The 13,650-nt window shown below is 44.8% G+C and overlaps 1 protein-coding gene and 1 long non-coding RNA gene across 2 annotated transcripts in view; one reads left to right on the top strand and one right to left on the bottom strand.

Moving 5' to 3' along the window:
- Nucleotides 1–13,650, bottom strand: part of LOC129709826 (PR domain zinc finger protein 1-like) — a 135,608-nt gene that overhangs the window by 23,649 nt on the left and 98,309 nt on the right. Inside the window, exon 3 of the mRNA XM_055656436.1 lies at nt 2,737–2,859. Coding sequence (XP_055512411.1) covers nt 2,737–2,859 — 123 coding nt within the window. The remainder of the gene's footprint in view (nt 1–2,736; nt 2,860–13,650) is intronic.
- Nucleotides 1–13,650, top strand: part of LOC129709829 (uncharacterized) — a 71,392-nt gene that overhangs the window by 6,307 nt on the left and 51,435 nt on the right. The window lies entirely within an intron of this gene.

The raw sequence follows: 13,650 nt of genomic DNA, 5'->3' as shown, positions 1-13,650 counted from the left end.
GTTTTAGTTTATGAGATACAACATGGAAACAGGTCCACGCCGACCAACAATCACCCATACACTAGTTCTATATCATCCCACTTTCGCATCCTACACACTAGGGGCAATTTACAGAAGCCAATTAACCTACAAACTTGAAGATCTTTGAACAACGTACAAACTCCGTACAGACAGCACCCATAATCAGGATCGAACCCAGGACTCAGTTTTACCATTGTGCCACCGTGCTACCCTGACTCATTAGTACATTTAGCAAAGGGGTCATAGAGTCCCAGAGATTCTCCATCTCGAGATTCTCTCCATCTCCTTCAGCCCTTCTTCTCTTCATGAAGGAACACGCATGTTCTGAACCCAGTAACACAGGAAGAACGTCTACGGCAACCAACTCCACATCTCAGTGCATAGGAAAGCGCCTTTTACTTTCCCTCTCTAAACTTCCTCATTATTTAACCCATGATTCGTAAACTTTCACCCACAGCACAATACGTCTCCAGATCAGCCTTGCCAAACTCCTCCAATACCACAAAAACCTCAAAATGCATCATTGGACAGTCACCTCCTTTCCAAATAGATTACGCACAATTTCAATTGAAATTAAAATTGCTGATCCCAGGAGGTCTCTCAAGCCCAATAGTACTTGATTAGACTCCTGGCTCCATTATACTCCAGATTACTTTCGAATAACACCATAAACACCAGTCATAGCTCCCCGCTCCACTCATTCAACTTTCAGTAGATTATTTGTTTAAAAAACACACACAGGTGTCTTCATGGTTTTATCAAATGACAGTGTTGTTCACTCTTCAGTAGCACTCAATCTGAACCCCTGAGGGTTTAAATTCAAGTCCCGCAAGATCTGGGAGACATGTTTGTCCAACTTTAAAAAAAAACACCTAAAAAATGTGTAAGATGTGTTCTGGGTGCCTAAAACACTCAGAGTATGGAGGCTCCAAAAGTCAACAGATGCAAGTTGCTACAAACCCCCACTCCGTCTTTATAACACAAACAGCTTCGGCATTCAGGGCTGCACTCCAGTGGAGTCAGAACTTCAAAGGCCCTTCCTGTCCTCAGATTGATAAGAAAAGCTGTGTCAGCACCATTTTGGCAAAGTGAAGAGAGCACACCAGGTATCCTGACTAATACTTTCTCCTTAACAATGGCAATAAAACGGAATTATCTACATCATTGCTATTTATAGGAAAGAACTTGGCAAAAACTCCCACCCATGTCCCACATTAGAATACAAGTCAGGAAATCATTAGGCAGTTTTTGGGACTCGCCAGGCTGCAGTCTGAAGAAAGGTCTTGACCCGAAAAGTCATCTACTCCTTCCCTCCAGAGACGTTGCCTGTCCCGCTGGGGTACTCCAGCATTTTGTGTCTACCAGTCTCTTCCTTCATATTCCGTGCAGTTCTGGTTACCCCAATATGGGACGGACTTGGAGGTTTTGGACAGGGTGCAGAGGTAGTTTACCAGAACATTGCCTGGATTAGGGGGTATTAGCTCCAGGGAGAGGTCGGACAGACTTGGATTGTTTTCTTTAGAATGCCAGAGTTTGAGGGGAGAATTGATAGAAGTATATAAAATAATGAGAGTTATCGATAGGGGGAACTGTCAGAACCTTTCTCCCGGGGTGGAAATATTCAATTACTAGAGGGCGTAGCATTAAGGTGAGAGGAGCAAATTTTAAACGAAATGTGTGGGACAGGTTTTGTTATTTTCTACAGAGTGTTGAGTACCTGGAACTTGCTGCTGGGGGTGGTGGTGAAGGCAGATGCGATAGTAACAAGAGACTTTTGGATCGGCACATGGAAATGCAGGGCATGGAGCGATGTGGATTATGTGCAGGCAGATAAGAGCTGGTCTTGACATCATGTTCAGGCCAAATATTGTGAGTTGTAGGGCCTGTTCCTGTACTGTGCTATTCTATAGATAGACACAAAAAGCTGGAGTAACTCAGCGGGTCAGGCAGCATCTTTGGAGAAAAGGAATAGGTGACATTCCTTCAGACTCTCGTCTCAACCCGAAGTGTCACCTACTCATTTTCTCCAGAGATGTTGCCTGATCCGCTGAGTTATTCCATCTTTTTTGTGTCTATCTTTGGTTTAAACCATTATCTGCTGTTCCTTCCTACACATACTGTATTATTCTATGTGTAGGAAGGTGCTGCGGATGCTGGTTTAAACCGAGGATAGACACAATATGCTGAAGTAACTCAGCGGGACCGGCAGCATCTCTGGAGAGAAGGAAAGGGTGACGTTTCGGGTTGAGACCCTTCTTCAGACCCATTCCTTCTCTCCAGAGATGCTGCCTGTCCCGTTGAGTTACTCCAACTTTTTATTCTATATGTTCAAGAATAGTGACTAGAAAAGCAATGAACATCTGTATCATGCTTGGGCATCTCCTGATACGGCCGTCCCACTTAGGAAACCTGAACGGAAACCTCTGGAGACTTTGCGCCCCACCCAAGGTTTCCGTGCGGTTCCCGGTGGTTTTTGTCAGTCTCCACTACCTGCAACCTCCGGCAACCACCTGCAACCTCCGGGAACCGCACGGAAACCTTGGGTGGGGCGCAAAGTGTCCAGAGGTTTCCGTTCAGGTTTCCTAAGTGGGACAGGGGCATTAGTATGTGAGAGGCATGAAATAAATACAAATTTTTATTTTTCATGGCGGTACAGAGATAAGATTTGACTCCAGTTATCCAGTTGCTTTTGGCTGGTGGCCATGGATTACTCACCCTCCAGAAGTACTTTCTGCTTATGTTCTTTGGGACATTGTCTTTGGTGTAGATATCCCCAACCAATGGCCCGAAGCGTGTTCCTTGGGGGATGTATTCTTTACTGAACACTCCGATCACCTGCTGGTCAGGAAAGAAAGGTTTGGTCAGAGATCACTCATTCCTCCCGGACTTCCACAAAGGTGATCACAAGGAGTTTAAATGAAAGTACTTTGCACGCCATTTAACATGTAGAAAGCAGGCCAGGTTTGGTGTGACAAGTCCTCAGGGTGGAGGCTGTGGGCCTGGAGTTGAACGTGGAACCCAGGCGGGTCGACGGCTCCAGCCCGCTGGTGGACGGCTCAGCCCAAAGAAGGACCCCGACCCGAAATGTCACCCATCCTTTTTCTCCAGAGATGCTGCCTGGACCCGCTGAGTTACTCCAGCGCTTTGAGTCTATCTTTAGTACGACAAGTGTACAGTCGACAGCAGAGTCAAACGAAGGTACACAAAAAAGCTGGAGAAACTCAGCGGGTGCAGCAGCATCTATGGAGCGAAGGAAATTCGCTCCATAGGTTCAGGAGTTCGGCCCGAAACGTTGCCTATTTCCTTCGCTCCATAGACGCTGCTGCACCCGCTGAGCTTCTCCAACTTTTTTGTGTACCTTCGATTTTCCAGCATCTGCAGTTCCTTCTTAAACGCAGAGTCAAACGTATGGGTACAGAGCCCTCTACAGATGGAGAGCCATATTGTAACATAATACTCCAGTGCACTACTGAGGTAGCACCGCATTAAGGAGGTGCTGGATTCAGGATGAGCTACTCGAGCTACAAATGAAATGAAATGATTCAATTTATTGTCATTGTCAGTGTACAGTACAGAGACAACGAAATGCATTTTTAGCATCTCCCTTGAAAGGGAGACACAGGGCGTCGCGGTGTGCCCGCGCCTGCCGCCTTACATTCCATTACAGGCAAAGGTGGGTGAAGTGTCTTGCCCAAGGACACAACGACAGTATGCACTCCAAGCGGGATTTGAACCGGCTACCTTCCGGTCACCAGCCGAACTCTTAGCTCATTGTGCTATCTGTCGCCCTCAGTTGTGCATTGGCACAGTCACCAGGCATTTGGAGTAGTTTGTTGTGTGCAAAGCTCTTTGATGCGCATTGAAAGTTTTGAAAGATTCAATAAGAATGAAGGGGTTTGTGGCCTTGTGTGTCTTTAAACTGGAGGGTGGAGTCACAGATACACAAATCTTTTCTGCAAGATTTGTATTCATTGGATCTTTGGATGAGTGAATTAGCCTTGTGTGGCAAATAACTCCACAGATTCACCACCCTCTGACTAAATAAATGTATCCTCATCTTGGATTAGAGAGGCTGGCATAGAGAAGGCTGTGAGGAGAGCTGATAAAAATGATGAGTTGCCCAGGCGGAGTGGTCACTGCAATGTTGTTCCCATTACCAATGTCAAAGAGAGAAACAGCACGGAAACAGGCCCTTTGGCCCATCACGTTCACACTGACCACCATGAACTATTTACACCAATCCTACATTTAACCCATGTTTTTTAATTCTCCCTGAATTACAGTCAACACACACGCGCACACACACACACACACGTGCGCGCGCACACACACACACACACATGCGCGCACACACGCACACACACACACACACACACACACACACACACACACACACACGTGATCAATTAACCTACCAACCCGCACATTATTTGGATGTGGGAAGAAACCTAAACCCTCAAGGTAAACCCACATGGTCACAGAGAGAATGAGCAAACTCCACACAGACAGCATCCGAGTCCAGGACCAAACCCAAGTCCCGAGCATCATGAGGCAGCGACTCTGCCAGCCATACCATTGCGTGAGGAATTAAGGTTGTGGGCTCAGACCAGGTATGAAATAAAAAGGATAAGAGAATTAAGATTGGCATGAGGAAATTACTTGTTTGGTCTTCCACAGCCTAGGAATGGAATTTGCAACACCATATGTGGTTCCATCGTGACCTTCAAGAGGGAATTGGCTAAATATGCGGCAAGGGAAAGTTTGCAAGACTTCCGAGAATTGGCCAGTGGGGTGGAACGACAATATCTCTGGTAGAGAGTAAGTGGGTTGAACGAAGGTCTGAAGGTCACAATGGAATCTGCTTCCACCACATCTGCAGACAGGTGTTCCAAATTCTACTCTTATGCTGTGTAGAACGAAAAACGAGAAGTTTCCTCACGCCACTCTTAATTCTCTTCCCCTTTTATGTTATAACTCCGAGCTCTCATCCTTGACTGCGTTGTAACCATTCCATGATTTTATTTTGCTCCATCAACTCACCAGACCAAGAGCTATGCAAACATCCACTTGCTATTTGTGGGAGCTTACTGTGTACAATCCTGTTGCAGAATATGTTTCATAATTATGCACTGCTGAAGCAATTCATCGACGATGAGGTGCATTAGAAAATTCAACTGATGTGCCTTTATGTAACAGAAGTGCAAGTTCTTATTTACTTACTTGACATTTCTCCAAATAATCCATTCCCTCCATATATGTCTTCAAAAAGCAGTTGAATTTTTGCATCTCCCCTCTCTCCGTCCCTCCCCCATCCTAGTCGTCATACTAGTTTCACTGTTGTCCTGCTGAGTTTCACTGTTTGTATCACTCGTTATCACCCCCCCCCCACCCATAGCCAACAATGGACCATTGTGGGTTCCACCTCTCCTTGATCGTCATTGCTTCTTGCATATTTCATTCATTTGTTCTATGTACCTATATCTCTTGTTTCCCTCTACCCCCCCCCCCCCCCCCCCCCCCGACACTTAGTCTGAAGAAGGGTCTCAACCCGAAATGTCAACTAATCCTTTTCTCCAGAGATGCTGCCTGACCCCCTGAGTTACTCCAGCTCTATGTGTCTATTTTTGAGATAAATTTCAATGCTCTAATTATCTCTCCGGCACCAGATTTTGACCAGTTTCTTTTGCTCTAACCCTTTGACTTTCACGATGACCTTATATGGTAACTACCAATGTGGGAAACTGACTTAACAACATTTCTAATGATAGGAAATTAGCAGTATGAAATTAGCCAGTTCGATTGTCAGCAGTACCAATGAATGCTTATGTTGCAACTTCCTGCTTTAAAGAAAGAGAACATTTTCATTTCCCTCTTATTTGACTAATGGTTTTCAAGAACTGAAGGGGAACCACTGAATTCTCATAGGTGGCTGATTTCTGTACCAGTTTGGCTGAAGAAGGGTCTCAACCCAAAACGTCACCCATGCTTTCTCTACAGAGATGCAGCCTGTCCCACTGAATTAACCTCCAATGGGTGCTTTGACATCCTTTGACTGTAGTAGTGCTTTCACTCAAGAGGACAACACTCATCATCGTCTGAAGAAGGGTTTTGGCCCTAAACATTGCCTATCTCCTTTGCTCCATAGATGCTGCTGCATCCACTGAGTTTCTCCAGCATTTTTTTGTACCTTCGATTTTCCAGCATCTGCAGTTCCTTCTTAAACACTCGTCATGAGATGTTAGGAGTATGAGTCCATTCATCCCTTCAGGACTGCTTTGCAACTCAATTATGTCTTGGCTGTTCCACAACTCATCAATTCACCGTTTACCAATTTTGTTCCTTGTAACCCTTGTCTAAAACAAACCTCTCACTCTCCAGGAAGCTTCAGCTGATGCCCCGCACTAGCATACAGTTGTGGGAGAGGGAGAGAGAGTTCCAAATTTCTCCCCCAAACAGACTGGCGCCAAGTTTAATGTTCTGTTCCTTTGTTCTCAATTCCCCACCGTGGATAGGTTTATCATATCTGCTCTGCTCCTCCTTGTAACGTTTCATGTTCCTAAAATACTACCACTCGTCATCTTCCGACATTCGAGAGCTTCCAAGCCCAGTTAATGGAAGTGGTGTCACCAGCTCCACCTCATTCTCCAAGAAGCCAGCAACCCTTGGCTGCTCCATGAAAAGATGACGTAAGGAGGTTCCTCCCCCCTGCTCCTCCCTTCCTCTAGGCGTTTCACCACGGGTGGGACAAAATGGAAAAACCATCAATTCACAGGCACGCACATACATTGGAGGCATCTCACTTTGACTATGACGAGGTCTTGGCTAACACAGAAGTCCTGCCATCCGAGCGAATTGGAAGGAACAAAAAGGGAATAACCCTCTCAAAATGCAGGCATTAAATACTATTCACATGCTCCACTCACTTTCCACAGATCATCTGAGCCCGCAAAGCATCAACCGGCCATGCTAGATGCTGGAAATCAACCGATTAGATTATGCCTTTATAAAATTGACGCAATTTTAAGAAACAATTACAGATTTGCTGCCAGACAAGTGAGACAGCCTTATCTTATCAGCACAGCTTCTAGAAGTTGCTGCCAAATGGAATTTGGGTGTTATAATGTACAAGGGATTCTTGGCTTTATATAAAAAGGCAGAGAGCACAAACAGTAAATACATTTTGGCAAACCTTTATAAATCACTGTTTAGACCTCGAAAGGAAGTTAAATTATAAACTAAACTATAAACTAAACCAAACAAGGAAATGCAGATGCTGGTTAATACACAAAAGAACACAAACTGCTGGAGAAGGTACACAAAAATGCTGGAGAAACTCAGCGGGTGCAGCAGCATCTATGGAGCGAAGGAAATAGGCAACGTTTCGGCCCGAAACGTTGCCTATTTCCTTTGCTCCATAGATGCTGCTGCACCCGCTGAGTTTCTCCAGCATTTTTGTGTACCTTCGATTTTCCAGCATCTGCAGTTCCTTCTTAAACAAACTGCTGGAGAAACTCAGCAGGTCAGGCAGCATCTCTGGAGAACATGGATAGGTGATGCTTTGGGTGGAGACCCTTGTTCTCCAGAGATGCTGCTTGGCCGGCTGAGTTACTCCAGCACCTTGAGTCCTTCAATGATTGCTTCCTGAAGAACACAGGATAAACTACTGAAAGTGATGGAAAACCAGGACTATTATGCAAGAGCAACGGATTGGGACCAAGAGAAATGGCATGTATAACTGCATCTCTAATTTATCAGGGAATTAACTTATGTAATTAAAAACAGTTAAAGCGCAAAATGCATTGCATCCAAACCAAACAACATGTAAATCTTCAGTCTGAAGATTTTCAAATCTTCAGTCTGAAGGGTTTCGGCCCGAAACGTCGCCTATTTCCTTCGCTCCATAGATGCTGCTGCACCCGCTGAGTTTCTCCAGCATTTTTGTGTACCTTCGATCTTCCAGCATCTGCAGTTCCTTCTTGAACACGTAAATCTAGTTTATTTATTTTGACTCATTGATCATGGATTCTCCTAGTCCTCTCACCTGCACTTCAATCCTCTTGTCCAGAAGATTGAGATTTAAAAGCCACACCTGCTCCATAGAAACTAAATGGTTGCTGAAGCCTGCACTGTGACCGGTGGCAAGCTCAGAGATTCGATGCTGTTGGAATGGCCATTATATTTGTAAAAGGTTGATGAATGAACCAGTCCCCCAACAGCTGTTGGCTTCTTTACACAAGCAAGTGGAACCAGGAATCATAGCCAGTGCTTGACTCAAGGGACTCTGGAAATTAAATGTACTGTCGGCGCTCACAACTACACCCAAGATCTTCCACATGGTTTAAGTGTCACCTTGTGGCTTGTCAACCCTTCAGAATTATCCTGGTCACCACAAGTGGAAGAATATTCTGGCCAAAGCATCATTGGGGCATTTAAACAAATACAACATTTTAGACTGTTTTTTTTTTTAACTTTTAATCACTATGTACATTGAAAAATGAAGGTTCATTGACAGGCAGTAATGACTCAGTTAACAGAGAGTTCACTCTCTGATTAGCTTGTGGGAGGCTGGCTGGCAACTATTGGTGGGGGAGACACCAAATGCTGGAGAAACTCAGCAGGTGAAGCAGCATCTATGGAGAGAGAATTTTTTTTTTTTTTTTTTTTTTTTTTTTTTTAATGAGAAGTACAGTAAATTACAATAATACACATCAGATATATCTTATTACATTTGTTGCACCACTTCGTTTTTCGAGCTTTAAAAAAGATAGAAATAAAAGAAGTAAGGAAAGTGAGCAAGAATCGTGAAGGTGCAGGAAAGTGTTGGGAAAAGAAAGCCCCTTAGGGAAGAAGTTAGAGAAGGAAGTAAAGAAAGGAAATAAGACCCCAGAAAGAGAAAAACAATCGCTCTATTGTAACACAAAACTCGCAAAAAAGGATATACCAACCGTGTTTAAAAAAATATATATATTTTATACCCCCCGTTACAAGGAATTGCCGAAGCTTGCCGACCCTGAAGCAGGGTCTCAACCCGAAATGTCACCAATTCCTTCTCTCCATAGATGCTGCCTCACCTGCTGAGTTTCTCCAGCATTTTGTGTCGACCTTCGATTTTACCAGCATCTGCAGTTCTTTCTTAAACTATTGGTGGGGGTTGTGGAGGAGGACGGAGAGTTGGCAAGGGGAGATCACAGGATGAAACACCACAAATTCACCCAGCCCAAGCTGCCACTTGTGGCCACATTGGTGAGGGAGGATTCCTTACTTAAGTGGAAAACAATTAACAACCAAAAGGAAGAATGAGGAAACAAGGAACTGCAGATGCTGGTTAACAAATGGACTTGGGATCTGACCCGAAGCATCACCTATCCATGTTTTGCAGCTTGGCCCATTGAGTTCACCAGAACGCTGCCTCTTTGTTTGAGACTTAAAGGAAGAAGCAGACAAGCAACGTGATGGGAACAAAGGAATTGGTGCTGAGTCACAGACTTGACATCGTTGAACCACAGACAGCCTATGTATCAGCAAATCATTTCCCTTAAACATGCTGCATTAAAATCGGGAATACGGAATGGAATGTTGCAACGATTTAATTTTTAACTGTAGCACTGTAGCAAGATTTTCTTTGAGCAGCAGAAACCGGCACGGACTTAAGGATAAGGAAGGAAAGGAAGAAAGGAAGTAAGGTGGTTGGGGAGGAATGAAGGAAAGGTGGAGGAGGGGAAGGAGGAGGGGAGGGAGAGGGAGAGGGGGGGGGGGAGGGGGAGGGAGAGGGAGAGGGAGAGGGAGGGGGGGGGGGGGGGGGGGGAGAGGGGGGGAGGGGGGAGGGGAGAGGGGAGAGAGGGGGAGGGAGGAAGGAAGGAAGGAAGGAAGGAAGGAAGGGAGGAAGGAAGGAATGAATGAAGGAAGGAAGGAAGGAAGGAAGGAAGGAAGGAAGGAAGGAAGGAAGGAAGGAAGGAAGGAAGGAAGGAAGGAAGGAAGGAAGGAAGGAAGGAAGGAAGGAAGGAAGGAAGGAAGGAAGGAAGGAGGAAGGAAGGAAGGAAGGAAGAAGAAGGAAGGAAGGAAGGAAGGAAGGAAGGAAGGAGGATGTCAGCACCTCATTTCATAATCTTGGGACAATATTGCAGGTAGAAGATACACATGTAAATTTGAACATAGAATATAGTACTGTACAATACGGGAACGGGCCCTTCAGCTCACAATGTTTGTGCTGAACTTAATTCTTAATTAAACTGACCTCATCGGCCTGTACATGAACCATATCTCTCTATTCCCTGCAGTTCCATGTGCCTATCTAAAAGCCTCTTAACCAATGCGTTCCAGGTCCCCACTACTCTGTAAAAAAACACATGCCCCGCACATCTCCATTAAACTTTCCCCCTCTCACCTTATAGCTCTACTCACTAGTGTTGGACATTCCCACAATGGGAAAATGGTTCAGACTGTCGACCCTATCTATGCCATTCAATCTCTCCCTGCAGCATTCTGGCAAACCTCTCCAAAGCCTCCACATCTTTCCTGAAATGGGATGACCAGAACTGCACGCAATACTCCAAAACTCTATAAAGTTGCCAACAGGTGCCAGCCAACACATTGTTAGCAGCAGGAAGAGAGAAATCTCATACGTAAAGCAGTCAGCCAAGGTCCTGAAATGTCTGATGGTTGTGCTGAGTAACTCGCTGATCCTCCATAATCTTCAGTTCACCCAAAATGGGGTGGCACAGTGGCTGCCTTATAGTGCCAGAGACCCGGGTTCGATGCTGAGTAAAGGGGCTGTCTGTATGGAGTTTTCTTGTGTATGTTCTCCTTGTGACCATGTGGGTTATCTCCGGGTGCTCCGGTTTCCTCAAACACGCCAATGACGTATAGGTTTGTAGGTTAATTGGCTTCGGTAAAATTGTAAATTGTCTCGAGTGTGTAGGATGGTGCTAATTACAGTGTGATCGCTGGTCGATGCGAACTCGGTGGGCCAAAGGGCATGTTTCTGCGCTGTATCTAAAACACAACAGACACTGGATCACATTCAGCCATTCCAACTGAGCTATCTGATCTATCTTGGTTTCTGCTGCAGCAATCATTTTCAAAATCTTTCAATGGCCCTCGATCCTCTTCCAGCCTTAGAGCCCTTTAAGATTTCTTCACTCTACAACTTCAGAAATCCCTAAATTCCTTTGCAAAAAACAAACTGTTGGAGGGATTCAGCAGGTCAGGCACATCTGTGGACAGAAGTGGACAGGCAGACATTTTGAGACAGGACCCTTCTCCAACCACAACACAAGGTCCAGACTGATCATCAACATTCAGAGCAAAACCTTCACTACGCACATCCATCAAAAATTCCACAAGATGAATATCCTAACGTCCCAGACAAAAATGAATTGGGAAAAATATGCAATGCTTTGTCATAAAGAGGAGATTGTGAATGGGGTCAGCGTAGGATTTAAAGAACATTTAAAAAAAGGTATATAGAGACGTGAACCCCACAATGAAAGTGAATAGAACTCACTTTTCCATGTTTCTGTAATTTTTGGCAAGCGTTGAATATCAGTCTTCAACTGGAGACTCCAGGTTCACCCCAGAGAACACAGAGCCCAAGTCTGAGACTACACATGCATTAAAACTGATCTGCATTCTCACAGCCATAACCATTGGCACCTGAACAAAACCTTCAGCTCTCACTTGCTGCAGGCTGTGATTCCACCCCTATGATAGAAAATGGTGTCTGCTCCTGGAACATGGACTCAAGATCCAGGTGATTACTTTCAGCACAGTACCTAGAGAACACTGCACCATCAGTGCCACTGTCTTTCCGCCAAGGGATTTAACTGCAGCTGTGGCCCAGCTTCAATGCAGAAGAGGGAAGTTCTCCCCATTGTTCTGGCCAAACAGTTGCCTCTCAGCAAACATCACTGAACAGATCAGCACCAGGTTCAGTTTGGACCCCACCATAAAAATTGGTTGTCACATTTTTTCTTACTATGCCTTCAATAGTACTTTATTGACCAAGAAGTATTTTGGGGTGGCATTTGATAATAAATGGCACTCTCTAAATGAGTCTTTTCCCCCCGTCTCCACTTTGCAAATGCAGAATGACACCCTTGAGAAAGTGAAACACATGCTTGGCCCATGTGAAGAGGTGACAAGGAAACACTGTGGGACTGTTAGCCCTTCAGTGCCAGGAACCCAGGTCCACCTCATCGTGCAGTGAAGGAAATCCCCACCAACAGCAGCAAACAGAAAATCTGACGGGCCACAGTTACTGGATTAGTCGTGTGAATTCAGAGGAAAGAGCTGTTTCCTGTTTACTCTCCAACCGATCAGAGGACTGACTCTTCGTGAAGCAATTGCACTGACAGAACCGCAGACTCATCGCAGTCTCTGAACAATGGCCACGACCTTTACTAAGGCTCTAATACGAAAATATGGTCAAATTTCATGTGGACATACGTACAGGTTTTATGTCTTTTATATATTCTGCATGGAACACAGAATAATCAAATAGCTTAGCGTTGAAGGCTAATACAGTTGGTCTGTATTAGCATTAGCTGCTGAAAGACAATTAGGCTACATTTCACTTGCTTCTATTGATTTATTGCTTCAAGCACTCCAAATCTTAACCAGTTAATGTGGAAACAAGTTTTCTCTCATGCTACCTCCAATTCTTTTGCCATTTAACTTAAATCTGCTTCCTCTGGTTATTAGCCCTTCTGTAACTGAAAACGCTTTTTACATTGAAAACCTTCACTTTTAACAATTATGTAAGTCTATTCTCGCGTTTCTCTGTGGAGAACAATCCAGAGAATCTCACGTCTTGACCAGGCCGTTGCAATCATAGATGCCCGCAACAAAATACACGTTGGTTTGTAGGTTAATTAGCCAGTGTAAATTTGCTCTTAGTGCGTAAGGAGTGGATACGCAAGTGGGATCACTTAGAACTAGTGTGAACAGGCAATCGATGGTCGGCATGTACCCGGTAGGCCGAAGGGCCTGTTTACATGCTCTATCTTTCAATCAATCAATCAATCAGTCACTTCTGTACCCTCCCCAAACCCCTCATGTTCCTGAGGCAGTAATGTGTCCACAATGTGACAAAAACCGTGGCCTGACTAACGTTAATACAGATATAAATAATAGAAAGTGCACGGGCGCTGCCTGTGTGTTTCAGTATTTCTGCTCGAAATTCAGATTTCTAGCATCTGCATTTATTTAATGTCCATTGATTAGATTTATACTGCCTTTGCCCAACTTCCTGACATTTAAAATCATTTACTTCAAATAACGTCCACTCAGCTGGGCTTTTCTGGAGATTGGGGAAGAGGGGATGTGAGCGTAGGTCATGAAAGGTCCACGTTTACACCTCTCAAGCAATGTATGCCTCCACCCCCACCTCAAATACATTGCCCCTGTAACATTCATCCCATATCTCCACGCATACGCAATCCAATGCTCACTTGGTCATCTATCTCTATAAGATCACCCAAGCCAATATTATCATATCCCATCACCACTGTAAACTCCCCCCACACCCCACGCACTACCACCAAGCCCTCTGTGGATAACATCAATTCCAAATCTGATCATAACTACAAAGGTTTCATTGCTGTTTCTAAATCATTCATGCCTGTGTCCGTC

This window comes from Leucoraja erinacea, chromosome 26, assembly GCF_028641065.1.
Source record: "Leucoraja erinacea ecotype New England chromosome 26, Leri_hhj_1, whole genome shotgun sequence".
Taxonomy (NCBI): Eukaryota; Metazoa; Chordata; class Chondrichthyes; order Rajiformes; family Rajidae; genus Leucoraja; species Leucoraja erinaceus.
The sequence above is the reverse complement of the archived record's forward strand: the minus strand, read 5'-3'. Positions and strand labels throughout refer to the sequence as shown.